This window comes from Petaurus breviceps, unplaced genomic scaffold (genome assembly GCF_028583685.1).
Source record: "Petaurus breviceps papuanus isolate PSGF00001 unplaced genomic scaffold, PetGlider_PUasm1.0 688, whole genome shotgun sequence".
Classification (NCBI taxonomy): Eukaryota; Metazoa; Chordata; class Mammalia; order Diprotodontia; family Petauridae; genus Petaurus; species Petaurus breviceps.
The window spans coordinates 14757528-14773469 of NW_027186457.1; the positions used below are offsets into that span (position 1 = coordinate 14757528).

The window sequence follows — 15942 nt, forward strand, 5'->3', positions numbered from 1 at the left end:
TCTATTCATATCTCCAGTGGTTAGCATAGTGCTTTGGACATAGTAAGGCATTCTGAACCAAGGGAGGAGAATATCTTTGCTTGTGGGATTGCTGGTACAAGACACTTTTCCTTTCATCTGTTACCCTTTACATTCTCTACATGACCATTCCATCTCCTTTTCTAAATACAAGTCCTGAATCAGGACTTTTATGGTGTTGCTAAATTAGTGAATTTTTCTTGACAAGGGACAGTTCTGGGCTTGAAGAGAGGGCAGAGGAGGGAATGATTGTGTCGCTAGAAACAAAGAACAGCGGTTCTTGGTACTATAATGGATGAAAAACTGGCTTCCAAGTCAGGAAGATCTGAGTTCAAGTGCTGCCTCTAACATATACTAACTGTGTGAGCTTGGGAAAATCCTTTAAATAAGCAAAGGTATAATAAATAATAAAGTAAAGGATTTAGAGCTGAAAGGGACCCCAGAGGCCTAGTCCAACTCACTTATTTTATCAATGAGGACATTGAGAATGAGGGAGGTCGTTACTGTCCAGGGTCACATAGCTAGTAAATGTTTGAGGCATAATTGGAACCCGTTTCTTCCTGCCATCAAATTCCAGGCTTTATGCACTTCCCCACCTAGAAGCAGCTTGGATGGAGATTAAAGGATAAACTTTCAACTGCTATATAATTCCCCTAATATAATCAAATAGACTTTCTGCCTCCTGTTCAATGCTCATTGCCCATCCATAATAACCTCTATGAGATTATGCATCAATCAATCACCAAAAACTTATTAAATACCTGCTATATGCCAGCCACTGTGGCAGGGGATGATTTAAGAGGCAGATCAACCACAGACAGGTATATCTGGAGCACCAAACCAACCCAAAGCCAGCCTAACTGAAGCAGCAAGGCATTCTGGGGGAGAGACAGGAAGCAGGATGAGCCAGGCAGATCAAACCATCACTGCCACCTTAACTACTACCTTCCTTCAGAACCAACAGATCTAGCACAGGATCCAAGAGCCTGGGCAATAGCAATGCCTCCAGCCAGTGCCTGCAATCACCATCTTGGGAAATAACTCCTGTGAAGGGACAGCCTGGCACCTGCTTCTGCAAACACCACAGTCTTAGCTACTCAAGACCCAGAAAAGGGACTTCCTGTTCCCAAAGCATTTGACATCATCAAATGATCCAACACGAGAAACTGAGATTTTATCAGTGGAAATGACCTTAAAGAAGAGACATCACCATGTGCTTTGTTACTATACCCCAGGGACTGTGAGACCTTTCTCTCAGACTCGCAACTGAAACCTTACATATGTCTTGTCTCTCCCATTAGAACAGGGGCTTTTTGAGGGAAGGGACTGTTTTACTTTTCTATTCATATCTCCAGTGGTTAGCATAGTGCTTTGGACATAGTAAGCATTTAATAAATGTTTTATTCATTTAGATTAAAATTGATGTCAACAATCAGAGGATTTTTTTAAAAAGCTATCTTTTGGTTGCACCAAGCGAAGGAATCCCTCCAATGGGCACTGATTCAAGCAGTCTTACATGTGAGATGATATGCAGCAGAGTGAGATAGTAGTGACATTGTTTTGAGCCCAAAAAAGGTGGCCATGGCAACCCTTGACGGAAAATATAATCTCATTAAGCGATCCAGGTATCCACTTAGTTTTCCAATTCCCTTTGCTTATGAACCAAAGCTATGAGTTTATATAGCATGTGAGTTTTGGTGAAAGAAAGTAATGACGGTAAGGGCTACCTCAGAAAGAAAATCTCAGATTCAATCCATCATATCAAAAAGAAATGAACTGATTTTATTCAAACACCACATTTTATATATGCTATTTCATGGTTACAGGAACAACTTCTTTTCTCTGAGATTGTGAATCAAGAGTTTTGAGTCAGAAAGAACTTTAAAAGTCATCTAATCTAACACCTTAGTTTTATATAATCTAACAGCCTGGCTATAGATGAGGAAACAGGTCTGGAGACATTATGTGACTTGTCCAAGGAAACACAGACAGTGGCAGGCATGGGATATAAACTCAGCTTCCTTTAGTGCTAAACCCATAAGTGTAGTTTTTAAATCTGTTACTCCTTATATATTTATAGTCCAGAATGGCTCCATGATGATCCTGTCTGACTGCATATCCTCCCATTGCTAAGATCCATTCAGTCAGCACTTACTGGGTTAATTCCCTTGGAGGGAAGCTAGCCAAGTCTTTGAAGTAAGAGTGATTTGAACATTGAGCTAATACTTCTGGAAATCAGAATCGTGCAGCTGTAGTTGAATCTCCCACAGCTGCATCATATAAAATGAAGGCATTTTGGATCTAAGCAGGAAACAGGAAACTCATAAAATGAGAATATAGTCCTCTCCACTAAAGTGGTGCTGCCTCATCATGGCGTGAGGGTGACCCTGGATCCTCAGAGGCTCTGCCTGCGAAACACAAGCTGGGGCAGACTGGGCCTGATTACCAAGGTGGGAAGGCTTCAAGGATAAGCCCAGTGATAGACTGAAGATGTTTATGTCACCCAAGGACAAGCTTGGCTCTGGTCAGAGGCTCATTAGCCAGACCATTGACGAGCAGGTGATCTTTTCTCTTTCTTAACCTTTAACAACTTCTAGTTTTCAGACTTAGAAATTTCCTAGTAGGGTGGGGTTATGATTTGTGTTACTGAAGGAACCACTTGCACAGAAGAAATTACATATTCAGAAGAGAAAAAAGTCTACATGTGGTTGACTGGATGCATTCCCATAGCCATGGAGGATAATAGTATTACTCTTAATATTAGAGACGTTACATTAGGTCTCGAGCATTTTCTAGGTGCTTAATTAAGCTTAGGGGCAGCTAGGTAGCTCAAGGGATGGAGTCAGGAAGATCTGAATTCAAATGCCAGCTCAGATACATAATAGTTGTGTGACCCTGGGTAGATCACTTAATCTCTATTTGCCTCAATTCCTCATCTATAAAATAAGCTGGAGAAAGACATGGCAAACCATTTTGGAATTTTTGCCAAGAAAACACCAAAAAGGGGCCATGAAGGGTCAAACGTGACTAAACAATTGAACAGCAGCAACAATTAATCTTAAATATAATGGAATACTTATGGAATCATATGATCAGAGATCCATAACTGAGAGGAAACCCAGAGGTGATCTAGGGCAGGGGTTCTTAACATGAGTCCAAGGATAGATTTCAGGTTGTTTGTGAAAATAGCTGGGGAAAAATGTGTATACACACACACACACACATAAAACACAACTTTATTTTTCACTAATCTTTGATTTCCTTTTTAATCTAATGTGCCTTATCTTATGCTTTTAAAAATAACATTCTTAGAAAGACTACCTAAGGGGTCCAAGGACAAAAGCAGGTTAAAAATATCTGGTTCAATTTAACTTCCTTATTTTATAGATAAGAAAACCAAGGCCCAAAGAGGTTTGATGACTTGTCCAAGGTCACACAGCTAGTTTCAGAGGTGGATTTTGAACTCAAGTCTTTTTGTCTTCAGAGCCAATGTTACCTCTTCTGGACCACACTTTTTTTTTTTTTTATTAAATTTTGACTTCACATACAGATTAGCTTCCAACATATGTAAGGGAGAGAGACTCCTATAATTACCTCTGTGATTTGTCTGTCTTTCAAAGCAAAATGACATCTGGAGGAATGGCAGAGCTCCTGCTAGCCAAGCAATAGTTGAAATAGGCTGCAGGTAAACCAGAGAAGAGGAAAATGATCATTTTGGCTTCCGTTGAGCACATCTTTTTCCCATAATAGAATGGGAATGTACAGAGAATAGCAAACAGATGGGCAGAATATTACAATGTCCTAAGAGATCCATTTACACCCTGACCATACCCTACTTAAGGCTTTGTGCCACCATCACGTATGGGGGTGTTCTGGGACACCCACCAGTTTTTCCTATTATATATAGGAAAGAACAATTCTATTTCCTTCCAAAACATTCAGCCTCTAATTGTGCCCACACATACGGATGGGTAAGGTTTCCTAACACATTTTTACACAAAAAGGAGATTCAAAGCCCTTACCAATAATTGTAGATATCTAGGTCTTCCCAAATGGAATCAGGGCTAATGAGAGGCAAGCCAGCAGGGTGACATGGTGACAAGTGGCTGCTGTGGGTATTGGGAAGGGCAGGGTTTCTGGCACTGGCAATACTATGATATTGACCAAAATGCCTATTTCAGTTCACTTCAATAAATACTTATTAAGTGTCCATCGTGGGCAATCCACTGTGCCAGGCGCTTGGAAAATGAAGATGAAACAGCTTATAATCTAATAGAAGGAATAAGACCAACACAGAGATACCTATAATATAAATTATAACACAGTTCACATTTTTATGTAGTCATTTCAAATTCAAAAAGTAAGTTCCTCACAACAACCCTGTAAGGTAGATTTTGTCTTTATCTTACAGACTGAAGAGCTAAGGTTCAGCGAATAGAAATGACTTGATCAACATCTCACAGCAACAGTCCCATAGCTGGGACCAGACTGGTATTTGGACTCCAAATTCAGGACTCTTCCTACTACACCAATGTGCTCACCAGCATAGATGAGAAAGCCACAGAAAGTCCTTCCATTTTCTTTATTTCCTTTTCCCCTTCTTCCCACAATATCTTCCTACCAATCTCTCAATTCCCTGTTTTTAATCTCAAAACACATCTGGCTATAGATAGAAATGAGTATAAGTGATTAAGTATAGATAAAAGATGAAATTTAGTTCACCCATTTAGTAGATGAAGTTTTTTTTTCCCCTTTAATGGTATTTATATGTAAAAGAGATGATCCCCTTAACGTTTTGTCCTTGTTTGAGCTTGTCTTTCCATATTATGAACCGAGCCTGGAGTTGGGAAGACTCATCTCCCTGAGTTCAAATCTTTCCTCAGACACTTCCTAGCTGTGAGGCCCTGGGAAGCTACTTAATTCTGTTTGCCTCAGTTTCCTCATCTGTAAAATGAGTTGGAGAAAGAAATGTCTAAACCACTCCAGTACCTTTGCCAAGAAAGCCCCAAATGGGGCCACAACAAGTTAGACATGACTGAAAAACAAATGAGCAACAAAAAACTCTGTATTTGGGGGCGGCCAGGTGGCACAGTGAGTAAGAGCGCTGGCCCCAGCATTGGGAGGACCCGGGATTGGTTCCGGCCTTAGATACTTAACACCCACACAAAAGAACTGACCATGTAACCTCGGGCAAGTTACTTAACCCCAATTGCTTAAAAAACAACAACAAAAAAAAACTCTGTATTTTGCCCAGACTGAAAATACAGCAACAATTCATGAGCTTGATCCCACTACCAGGAGGCACAGAAGCTTTAACCTGCCTATTTCTGGCCTGCTTCAACCATTCTTAGATAGTCTGGTTCCACTCCCTGGTTCCCAGAGATTCACCATATTGGTGCCAGACTTGGTAAAGATACCTAGTCAGCTGTAGCCTACTGAATCTCAGAATTCCAGAGCTTTAGAGGTCCACAAGCTTTACCATCCCAAGAGGCAGGGACTGCAGGCATTTACCACCATGTCCCATTAACTCCATAACTTTGCCTGTGAGTCTTCCTCCCAGACAAAATCAAATTTGGATGAAGGATAGAACTATTATCAGCCAAGGCAATAGGGAAAAAATATTGGCTTCAAACAAGAGTGATAAGATATGTTATAACACACATTGTCAATTTTCTGCTCACTCATTCACCTTGGAGACATCCTTCTTTCATTCTATTTTTTTGAAGTACTATTGACGAGTTTCTCATGATGAGCAAAGTATATCAAATGAGAGTTAATCATTCAAGCCCTCAACCGAGCTCACCAAAAATTGGTTAAGAGGAACTCTGAATCACGTAGAAGGAGTTAGATTCAGATCTAAATGTGTTTTTCTAAATGATAAATATTAATTGATGATAACACCTAGCTTAGCTAAGTGGGAGAGAATTAGCTTAGAGAAGATGGAGAAAAATGCAAGACATCCATAGCACATGGTTCTCTTTTATCAATTACTGAGTCACAAAATAATTCAAAACCTAAATGAATAATTATGGAATGAGATTAACTAAGGGATTTAGGGGGATTGGAGATTTTAAATTTTATTCATTGAGCAGAGAGTAAATTAGGCACGTTGCAATATTATGACTAAACTTCCAGGAAAGGGGAAAAAAATTGGACAGAGTATTCAAGTTTGTTTCTGTGGCATCAGGGGCTGACACCTTTGACACCTCTTTGGGTCAAAGTTAGAACCATTGAATTTCAGAAATTTAGAGCTGGGTTCAAGCTGGAGATCATTTAATCAAATTCTCTCAATTGTCATATCTGGGCTCTCTCAAAACATAGAATAGAAGAATTCAGTGGAGTTGCAAAATGATTTATTAGACATCTTTTAGGCCAAATTTAAATGACTATGTCCTAACAGATTCAACCTTCAAGTAAGTTGACATTTGTTTTGAGGTGAGTTGCAAGCCCAACTAATATGCAAAAATCTCCCTATGGGAGAGGCAGACACACATGCCACGATGATGATGATGATGATGATGATGTTAGCAGCTAACATTTATATCGCACTTACTATATACCAGGCACTATATGAAGTATTTTACAATATTATTTCATTGAATCCTCACAATATCCCTGAGAGACAAGTGCTATTATTATCCCCATTTCACAGGTGAGGAAACTGAGGTAGACAGAGGTTAAATGACTCACCCAGGGTCACACAGCTAGGAATTGTTTGAGGTCTAATTTGAGTTCAGTCCTTCCTGATTCCAGGGCTTGTACTGTATCCACTGTTCCATCTAGCTACCCTGATCTCCCTACCTCTGTACCACTGTCCGTCTACCCACTGACTCCCCAAAGTACCAGTGAAACATAAAGAAATGCTAACCCAAAGGAAAGCACAAATGACCAATACAGACACAGCTGCCTCCATCCTTTCCCACTGGCTAAAGGCTTATTGGATCAGTGCCTCTCAATACTAATCCAAGAATTATAAGCCATTATAATGGGAGGGAGAAGGTAGGGTGGTGATTGTGGTGGTGGTAATTATTCTCTTTTTTTAAATGTTATTGCTAAAAAAAAAAGAAGTCTCAGATTGCCTCAATTCTCATTAAGAAACTTATCCCCTCCCTTGAGCTTACATCATCCCATTAAGGCATCATGGTGCAGTGAAAAGTATGCTAATTTTGAAGGCAGACAACCTGGGTTTGAGTTCTAACTCTGACACAGGGCAAGTCACTTAAAGTCTGTTTCCTTAGGTGTGAAATTAAGGGTTAAAAAGATGACCTCTAAAGTTCTTCATATCTCTAAATCTATGCTCCCTACTTATATGCTACCAAGATTTTATAGATGGAGAAACTGAGGCATAGAGATATTAAATGACTGGATCAAGGCCAAAGCACTAGTTACAAAGTAAAAGTAGTGACCATGCATCCTGGAATCTGGGTTAGTTGCTAGATGTCTATAACCATATGACTAGGTAACTAGAATGATACCAACATGGGTGGCTGGGTAGTATTAGCCTGGGAAAGGATAATATATTATTGAGTCAATAAAATTGGGTCCTTTTCCCTGCATCCGTTTCACTAAGGATAAGAAAAGTCTTACCCAACATCCTGAGAGGAAAGCAATACTGCACAAAATGGAGGTGAGGCAGTGCGATTTGGTAGAAAGAGCATGAACTTGGAGTAGGGAAGACTTAGGTCCAAAGACCACCTTGGACACTGGCTAGTTGTACAACCCTGGAAAAGTCACTCAACCTCTCCCTGTGCTTCAGTTTCCCCAACTGTAAAAATGGTGGCATTAGACTTCATGGGCCCCTCTAGATGTAAACCTAGGATCCTGTGATCTATCTGGGATGATTTGGATAACACCAAGATAGAAGAGATGGTTTGGCTAAGGGTAAGTCACATCAAGGCTGCCATCCCAGAGGGAGATGGTCCCAAATTTGGATTCATTAATTTAATCCTCACCAATTAAAAAGTGTTGATTAAGGCTTTACTATGCCTAAAGCATAGAGCTAGACTCTGGGCTCTGGAGATACAAAGACAGGAGCAAACCCATCCCTCAATGGGATTACATTACCCTGGAGGATAGAACAAAATACTAGTTGAAGAAGGAGACTATATTAACAAGCCTGGGACTCAAGAGAGACTGAGTCTGGTAGGAAGGTAAGAAGTGAGTGCATTCCTGGCATGAGGGACAGCCTATACAAAGGCATAGAGGCAGGAGAAAGAATTGGGGAATAGCAACTGGGCCCATTGATGGTAACATAGCATGTGTGAAAGGTAAGCTGGAGAATGACTGTTAGCAACCCTAAATGCTAAGAAAGTCACAGGGCCTTTCTTTCATTTCAGAGATGAAGGATATTCAATCAAAGACATTGCGACAAACTCCCTCTGACTTCACATGGCCTCTTGCTTCTCGGTACTCTAATGAAGCTAGGGCATAATATTGTTAAGTATGAAGTTATCTGTATTTGTGTCTTAATATACTTCCAGAACATAAGCACCAAGACAGCAGGGACATTCTCTAGCCTAAACTTTTTTAATCCCTCATTGCCTAAAAGAGTTTTCTGCATAAAGTACGTACTTAATAAGTATCCATTGAAAAAGTAAATGAATGAATAAAAGAGTTGCTTCAGGTACTTATGGTTTATAAGAAATCAGACTTTTAAACACAACTCAATTCCTTCCTCTTTACTTCAGATCAGTAGCTATGACTACAAAGCAAATTACTGATAGGAGAAGGAAACCAACTTTTACAATATAATGAGACCATTTAAACCATTCGTTTATTCTTTATAACTATTAAGTACTTATACAAAGCACTGCATTTGGTGCTAGAGAGATACAAATATATGGGATAGCCCAAAAGTCTTAGTGAAGTTTTAATTTCTAATAGCCTAAAACCATACTAAGACTTTGGGGACACCCTGTATAATTAAGTTTAGTCCCTATGGTATGGCCTTAATATAAGACAAACCCTTTTAGAAGCACCACTTCCAGTCCATTAAAGCACCCTTCAGTGTACTGAGATGGGATTTTGCTCAATAATTTGTCAGTTGCTTAAAAGTTTGTGCAGCTACCAAAATATCCATTCTATCTCTATGAAATAACTTCTTATACACTGGGAGAATCTGGCTTACCATGTGTTAGCAATAAAACAGAAATCCATCCCTCCAGAAACTTCCCTGAAATGGGTTTAACTCATCAATAGTAGAAAAAATATCATTTTCTCAGTAACTTCCAAAGACTTTTCCCCAAGTAAGTTAAAGATATAAATATAGTACATAACAGAGAGATTTTTAAAAATGAAAAACTAAAAGAAATAACATATGATACAGAGAAACTGGTGACAAAGGAAATGACTCCTGTTTTTCCAATAAATGAAAACAACAGCCCCAAAGCTTGAGCATCGCTTTAATATGGATCTGTTTTTACACCCCCACATGTGTTCTCTAGGAAATGATAGACTTGGAGAATTATCATAGAAACATCAAATCACCAAGAAATACCAGCAAAGTAAATACTCAGTGCTTAAAAGAAAGCATGATCTGGATACTTACCTGGATCTGTGGCAGACATCAACGAACCAAAAAATAAACAGTCAGTGAAGTGAAAGTCTCCATTTCTTAGCTGGCCCACATGTACCATTGCCTTCACGAAGCCATACATTATGAGCCTGTCAAGGAGAAAATAAGATCTTCAGATGTCAAGCATCACTACAGTTGCTTTGTTTTTATTGGCTGATGACCATTTGAAAGTCCCTGCTAAATTCCTTAACTTCATTTAGGGATCCTCACTATAGCACCAGTCCAAATGGCCAGTAACAGAAATCCACTTCTCTCTTGGCTGCTGAAATATGGAATTGGGACCCCCAGGCTTCCTATAAAACACCATCAATCTAGTCGCCTGATGACAAGTGGCAAGACATTTAGAGCTTATTTTTAAAACATGAAAATAATACACAAGAAGATAAAGGAAGCAGGGATTGTGAAAAATAATCTGCCGAGTGAGGACTCCTACAAATTTATTCTCCCAAATTCTCTGGTATAAGCAGCCATGTTGACCTGCTCATACATCTTTCAATGGATTGATTGCTTTTCTGCTTTCTTTGTTTTGTATCTTGAAAGTCTAAGAAAAGTGTTCAAATCTCATTTCTGTCACTGTCACTGGAAGGAAATTAGACAATCACAGGGCAATCAGTCAACCAGTCACTTAAAAAAAATGTTCTCATCTCCCTGCTCATAGCAACATTCCATCCTATTACTGATAGTTTATGCTAAGCCCCACTTCAATTAGCTATTAAAAGGATTCCCGAGATAGACTCTACCACTCTGCTTTCTTTTCTTTTTTAAGTTTTAACTACTAGAAGAAAAATTCAAGAGGCTAATAAATTGGGTTAAAATATCTATTAGCTATCAGTGATTCCACTTTGGTACCTCCATTTCTGCTTATTTCATAGGTTGTCATGGTCAAAGAAATCATCTCAAGTGGTCTAGTCTTTAAAAAGCAGACAAAAGCTCTTATTAGGATAACACTATTTTTTTCTTAGAATAGAAGAAGCTAAGAGAGCAGACATGCTTCCTACTTAGCACTAAGGATTCTAGGCTCATCTCCACACTACAATGAAGCAATAGAGTATGGGCCTATGAGTAGAATATTTATTTATTCATGGATGTTTGGATTTTGCTTGGACCTATGATTTCATTGGTATAGGGAACTCATTCAGAATTCCAGATGAAGCTCAACAGCTTATCTGTAATTTATTATCTTTCTTAGAGAAATGCCTAGGGTACTAAGAGGTTAAGTGACATGCTCATGACCACATAGTCATCATAAATTAAGACAAGATTTGAACTCAGGTCTTCTGGAACCCAAGACTATCTCTCTATCAATTGTGGCCTCTCGTACATATCTATGCAAATTTCTAGAGGCCTACATTAATGCATTAACAGAAAGAGCAACTCTATACAAATTGAACTATGTGAAGCATGTCCCAAAAGTATTTAAACATTAATAACTGTAGAAATATGAAAATGCTATAAACTTATAAAACCATCTTAAAATTTCATTGCTTACATGTCTTTTATACTGATTTAGTTTTGTGACTTTTGAATAATAAATTTTATATTTTGATTTTAACAAGAAAGGGCAGTCTCTGAGAGTCAGAAGACCTGAATTCAAACCTTGCCTCTGATGATACTTTGGTAAAGTCATTTAAACACCTTGAAGCTCATTTTTCTCATCTATAAAATGAGAGAGTTATACTAAATAACATCTGAGCTTCTTGTTAGCTGGAGACCTATATTCCCACGTCACCTTAAAGTCTTGTTTTATAGCTGAGAAAAAGGATGTCTGCTGTGACTACCCAAGGTCACATCAAGATCTCCTCTATTTGAAAGACTGATTCATGGATGCGTTCATTAGTCACTTCCTAGCTTTTCTCATCTGTGTTCTGATATTAAATGAGATCATCAAAAAGCAGTATACCTGGAACATATCATAAGCAGCTCCCTGCAGAAATGCTTTCCCTGAGTTATGATATGTTAAGCCTACACCTAAAATAAAGGGTCGATAGAAGAAATGTCTGTGTGAATAATGAGTTGAAGAAACTGTCCATTATATTACCCAATATCCCTTAGAGCAGTACCCACATGATTAATTCTTCTTGGAATTAAATACTAGGAAAAGTTTGCATCTGAAGATAAACATATTTTCCTTTACATCAGACAAGAACAACTATATAAACCAATGTGTTTCCTCTCTTGCTTTATCTCAGTTAGATTTATTCTTTAACTATAGTAATTAACTCATTTCAGGTGCCTGCTAACATCTAGTTCTCTTTTCTTTTTAATCATTTTTGTTGTTTTTGCTTGTTGTCCTGTGTATGCCTTTCACCCAATTGTGCTGTTTTATGTGGTTTTAGCTTTCTAAATTGCCTCAAATTCTTTGCGGAAGCGGGTAGTCAAAAAGTGACAGAAAGACAGAGGTCTTTGAATGTGAACATGGATGGAAGACATAGATATGCAGGTAACTGTTGGCAATTATAAAATTAATTGCAGTGTGAATATTATAAAAAGGCAGGTGAGACGAATCAACTCACAAAAGGTTGCATTTTAGTGTTTTTTTTTTCTTTCTAGGTGCTGTGGAAAAAAGACAAGAGGAATAATGAGTCCCAGACTCAAGTGCCAGTCTGCTATTAACTATCTGGACAACCTTGAGTGGGTCCACTTAATTCCCGGGCCATAGTTCCTTTATCTGTAAAATGGGGAAACGGAACTAGTTATAATTCTAACAGTCTATTATTCAAGGCCTTATAGGCACAATTTTCTTAAGAAAAATTAGAGATACTTTAAATTTTTATCAATATACTAAAGTGGAAATATACGACCATTTTATTCAAAATATTTCCTCAGCCTGTTGTAGTTTTTAAAATGACCATGAGAAGACTCGTACAGATATGTTGTCCATCCGGGTGAAAATTAACCCAGAAGAAATTTCTAAGTTAATCATTATACTGGAGTCACTTAACAGAGAGTACCCATGGAGAGAATAAGATTCGCAGCAGCCATATTTTGATAAAAAGAAGAAATGGGAATAGGTTTAGAGTGTTTTAAGCTGTAAAGGGAGGCAGGTCCAAAAAGCAACAGAGAGACAGAGAGATCTCTCAGTAGCTAGGGGACAATACAGGGGAGGCTTTGGAATCCTACAACATAGAATATGAAAGCAAGGTAGTATAGGCAAAGTAAATGAACAATTAAAAAGATACCTCCTGTCAGTAGGGCTGGCCTTGGAAAGCAGTGGATTTAGAACACTCTGTAAGTGCCTAATAAGTGCTGAATGAATGAGGAAATGAACGTGCCCAGTTCTTTAACCAATCAATATTTATTGAGTTTCATGGTATTATTGTGCTGTTGGTTTTTAATCCCAACTATTATATGATGAACGTAGGTGTTTCACAATGTGCTCGTATTCCAGGGATACAGGCAAGCGGAGATTCTTAAAACCATTTTATTGGTATATTTTGTTTTTATATTACTTTCATGTCCTAATGTATCCCTCCCACTCTGCCTCTCAGAAAACCATCCTTTATAATAAAGAATTAAAAAAAGAGGGGGAAAAATTTCAGTTAAACAAACCAAATACCAATCAGATCCAATAATGTAACACTGTCCCATACTCATTATCTTCCATCTCTGCAAAAAAGGGAGAGATTTGTATTCCCATATCTAGTCTTTGGAACCAAAGTTTGTTATTATAATTTCATATTAGGTTGAATAATTTTATTTTTGTTGTTCTTTCCATTTATGTTATTATAGTCATTATATCTATTGTTTTCATAGTTCTGTTTATTTCACTTTGTATCACATCCTTTGTCTTTCCTTGTTTCTTTATATTCATCAATTTTTACGGCACAGTAATATTACATTACATTCATATACCACAACTTGTTTAGCCATTCTCCAGTTGATGAACATCTACTTTCTTTCCAGTTCTTGTACAGTACGAGGAAAAAAAGTGCTGTTTATAAACATTTTCATGAACATTTGGCCTCTCCTAATTTTTTCTTTCATGCTCTGGTTTTTATTTTTTTTTATTTTTAAAAATTAATTAATTATTTTTTAGTATACAACATTCAGTTCCACAAGCTTTTGAGTTCCAAATTTTCTCCCCCTTCTTCCTCTTTCCCCTCCCCAAGACAGCATGCAATCTGATACAGGCTCTACATATACATTCACATTAAACATATTTTCACATTAGTCATGTTGCAAAGAAGAATTATAACCAATGAAATGAACCACAAGAAAGAAGAAACAAAATAAAAGAAAAAAGAGAACAATTAGTATGATTCTATCTGTGTTCAGATTCCATAATTCTTTCTCTGGATGTGGATAGCATTTTCCATCATGAGACATTGTTGAGAAGAACCAAGTCTGTCAAAGTTAGTCATCACATAATGTGGCTGTAATTGTACTACGTTCTCCTGGTTCTGCTCCCCTTACTCAGCATCATTTCATATGTCTTTCCAGCTTTTTCTGAAGTCTGCCTGTTCATCATTTCTTATAGATCAATAGTATTCCATTACATTCACATACTACAACTTGTTCAGACATTCTCCAATTGATGGGCATCCCCTCAATTTCCAGTTCTTTGCCAGCACAAAAGGAGCTTCTATAAATATTTCTGTAAGGTGGTGCAGTGAATAGAGCAATGGCCCTGGAGTCATGAAGACCTGAGTTCAAATCCGACCTCAGAAATTCAACACAAAAACTAGCCATGTGACCTTGGGCAAGTCACAACCCCAATTGCCCTCCAAAAAGCAAATGTATATGTATTTGTACATATGGGTTCTTTTCCCATTTGTATGATCTCTTTGGCACACAGCCCTAGAATTGGTATTGCAAGATCAAAGGGTATGCACATTTTTATAGCCCTTTGGGCATAGTTCCAAATTTCTCTCTGGAGAATAATTGGATCTGTTCACAACTCCACCAGCAATGCATTAGTGTTTCAATTTTCCTACATCTTCTCCAGCATTTATAAATTTCTTATTTTGTCATTGTAGCCAATCTGACAGGTGTAAAGTGATACCTAAGAGTTATTTTGATTTGCATTTATTTAATTAGTAGTTATTTAGAACATTTTTCATATGACTATAGATAGCTTTAATTTCTTCCTCTGAAAACTGCCTGTTCATATCCTTTGATAATTTATCAATTGGGGAATGACTTGTATTCTCATCAATTTGATTCAGTCCTCCATATATTTTAGAAATGAGGCCTTTATCAGAGGCACTCATTGTAAAAATTCTTTCCCAGTTTTCTGTTTCCCTTCTAATCTTGTTTGCACTGGCTTTGTACAAAAACTTTTCAATTTAATGTAATCAAAATTATCCATTTTGTATTTCATAATGTTCTCTCTCTCTTATTTGGTAATAAATTCTTCTGTTTTCCATAAATCTGACAGGTAAACTATTCCTTCCTCTCTCAGTTTGCTTGTGGTATCGGCCTTTACATCTAAATCATACTCACTTTTTAGAGGTATTTGAAGGAGTTTCTGGGAGATCTCAGGTGAGTCCCTGCTTTCTCTCCACCATCTTGGCTCCATCCCCTTGCTCTGACTTTTAATATTCAGATCAAGTATCCATTTTGAACTTATTATGGCATATGTTTAAGATGCTGGTCTAAACCCAATTTCTGCCAAACTACTTTCTAGTTTTCTTGTCAATTCTTTTCAAATCAAGTTGTTCCCAAAGTAACTGTGATCTCAGTTTTATGAAACTCAGGGGAGGGAGGTAACTGAGCATATTTGTATTTCATTAATCCAGAATTAATCATGTCTGTTCCTCTTGTTTAACTTTCTATTTCCTAAGTAATACCAAACTGTTTTCATGATTACTGCTTTATAGCAAAATTGGAGTTCTGCAGTGCTATTTGACCTTTTATCCTACTTCTTCCCCTCCTCCCCATCATTATTTCCCTTGAGATTCCAGATATTTTGTTCCTCCAGATGCATCTTGTTATTCTGTATGGATAGCTAAACAAAGCATCTTGGGATAATGGTTTAAAATGGGGGAGGGAATGTAAATGTTTAAGTGACCGAATCATTTAAAACATTTAATCTCAATTTCAATGATTTTTAAAATAATACCTTTCAAAATAGTCAAACCAGGATAATAAATAAGCCTTTAGTAAGTGGCACCTGTCAGTTTTCTGAATTGTCAGTGACATTCTGAGGAATAGTTTCAGCTGGAAATACAAGCTACTGGAGCCAGTACAGTGAGCCTTCAGAAGAGTCACGTCCTCATCTGTGACAGGATGTAAGACTGTCTTTTATGGAGTTCCCTATTCAGTCAAGAAATGTAGGGCAGTGACATATATGAAACAAACTGTAAGCCTTGTTTCCTTTCAGTGGGGGAATATGCTGACCGATATAAAGA

At 37.8% G+C, this 15942-nt stretch overlaps 1 protein-coding gene across 2 annotated transcripts in view; it reads right to left on the reverse strand.

Moving 5' to 3' along the window:
- Positions 1 to 15942, reverse strand: part of SLC9A9 (solute carrier family 9 member A9) — a 741333-nt gene that overhangs the window by 546095 nt on the left and 179296 nt on the right. For both annotated transcript variants that reach the window (XM_069104699.1, XM_069104698.1), the window contains exon 5: positions 9566 to 9681. In XM_069104699.1, coding sequence (XP_068960800.1) covers positions 9566 to 9681 — 116 coding nt within the window. The remainder of the gene's footprint in view (positions 1 to 9565; positions 9682 to 15942) is intronic.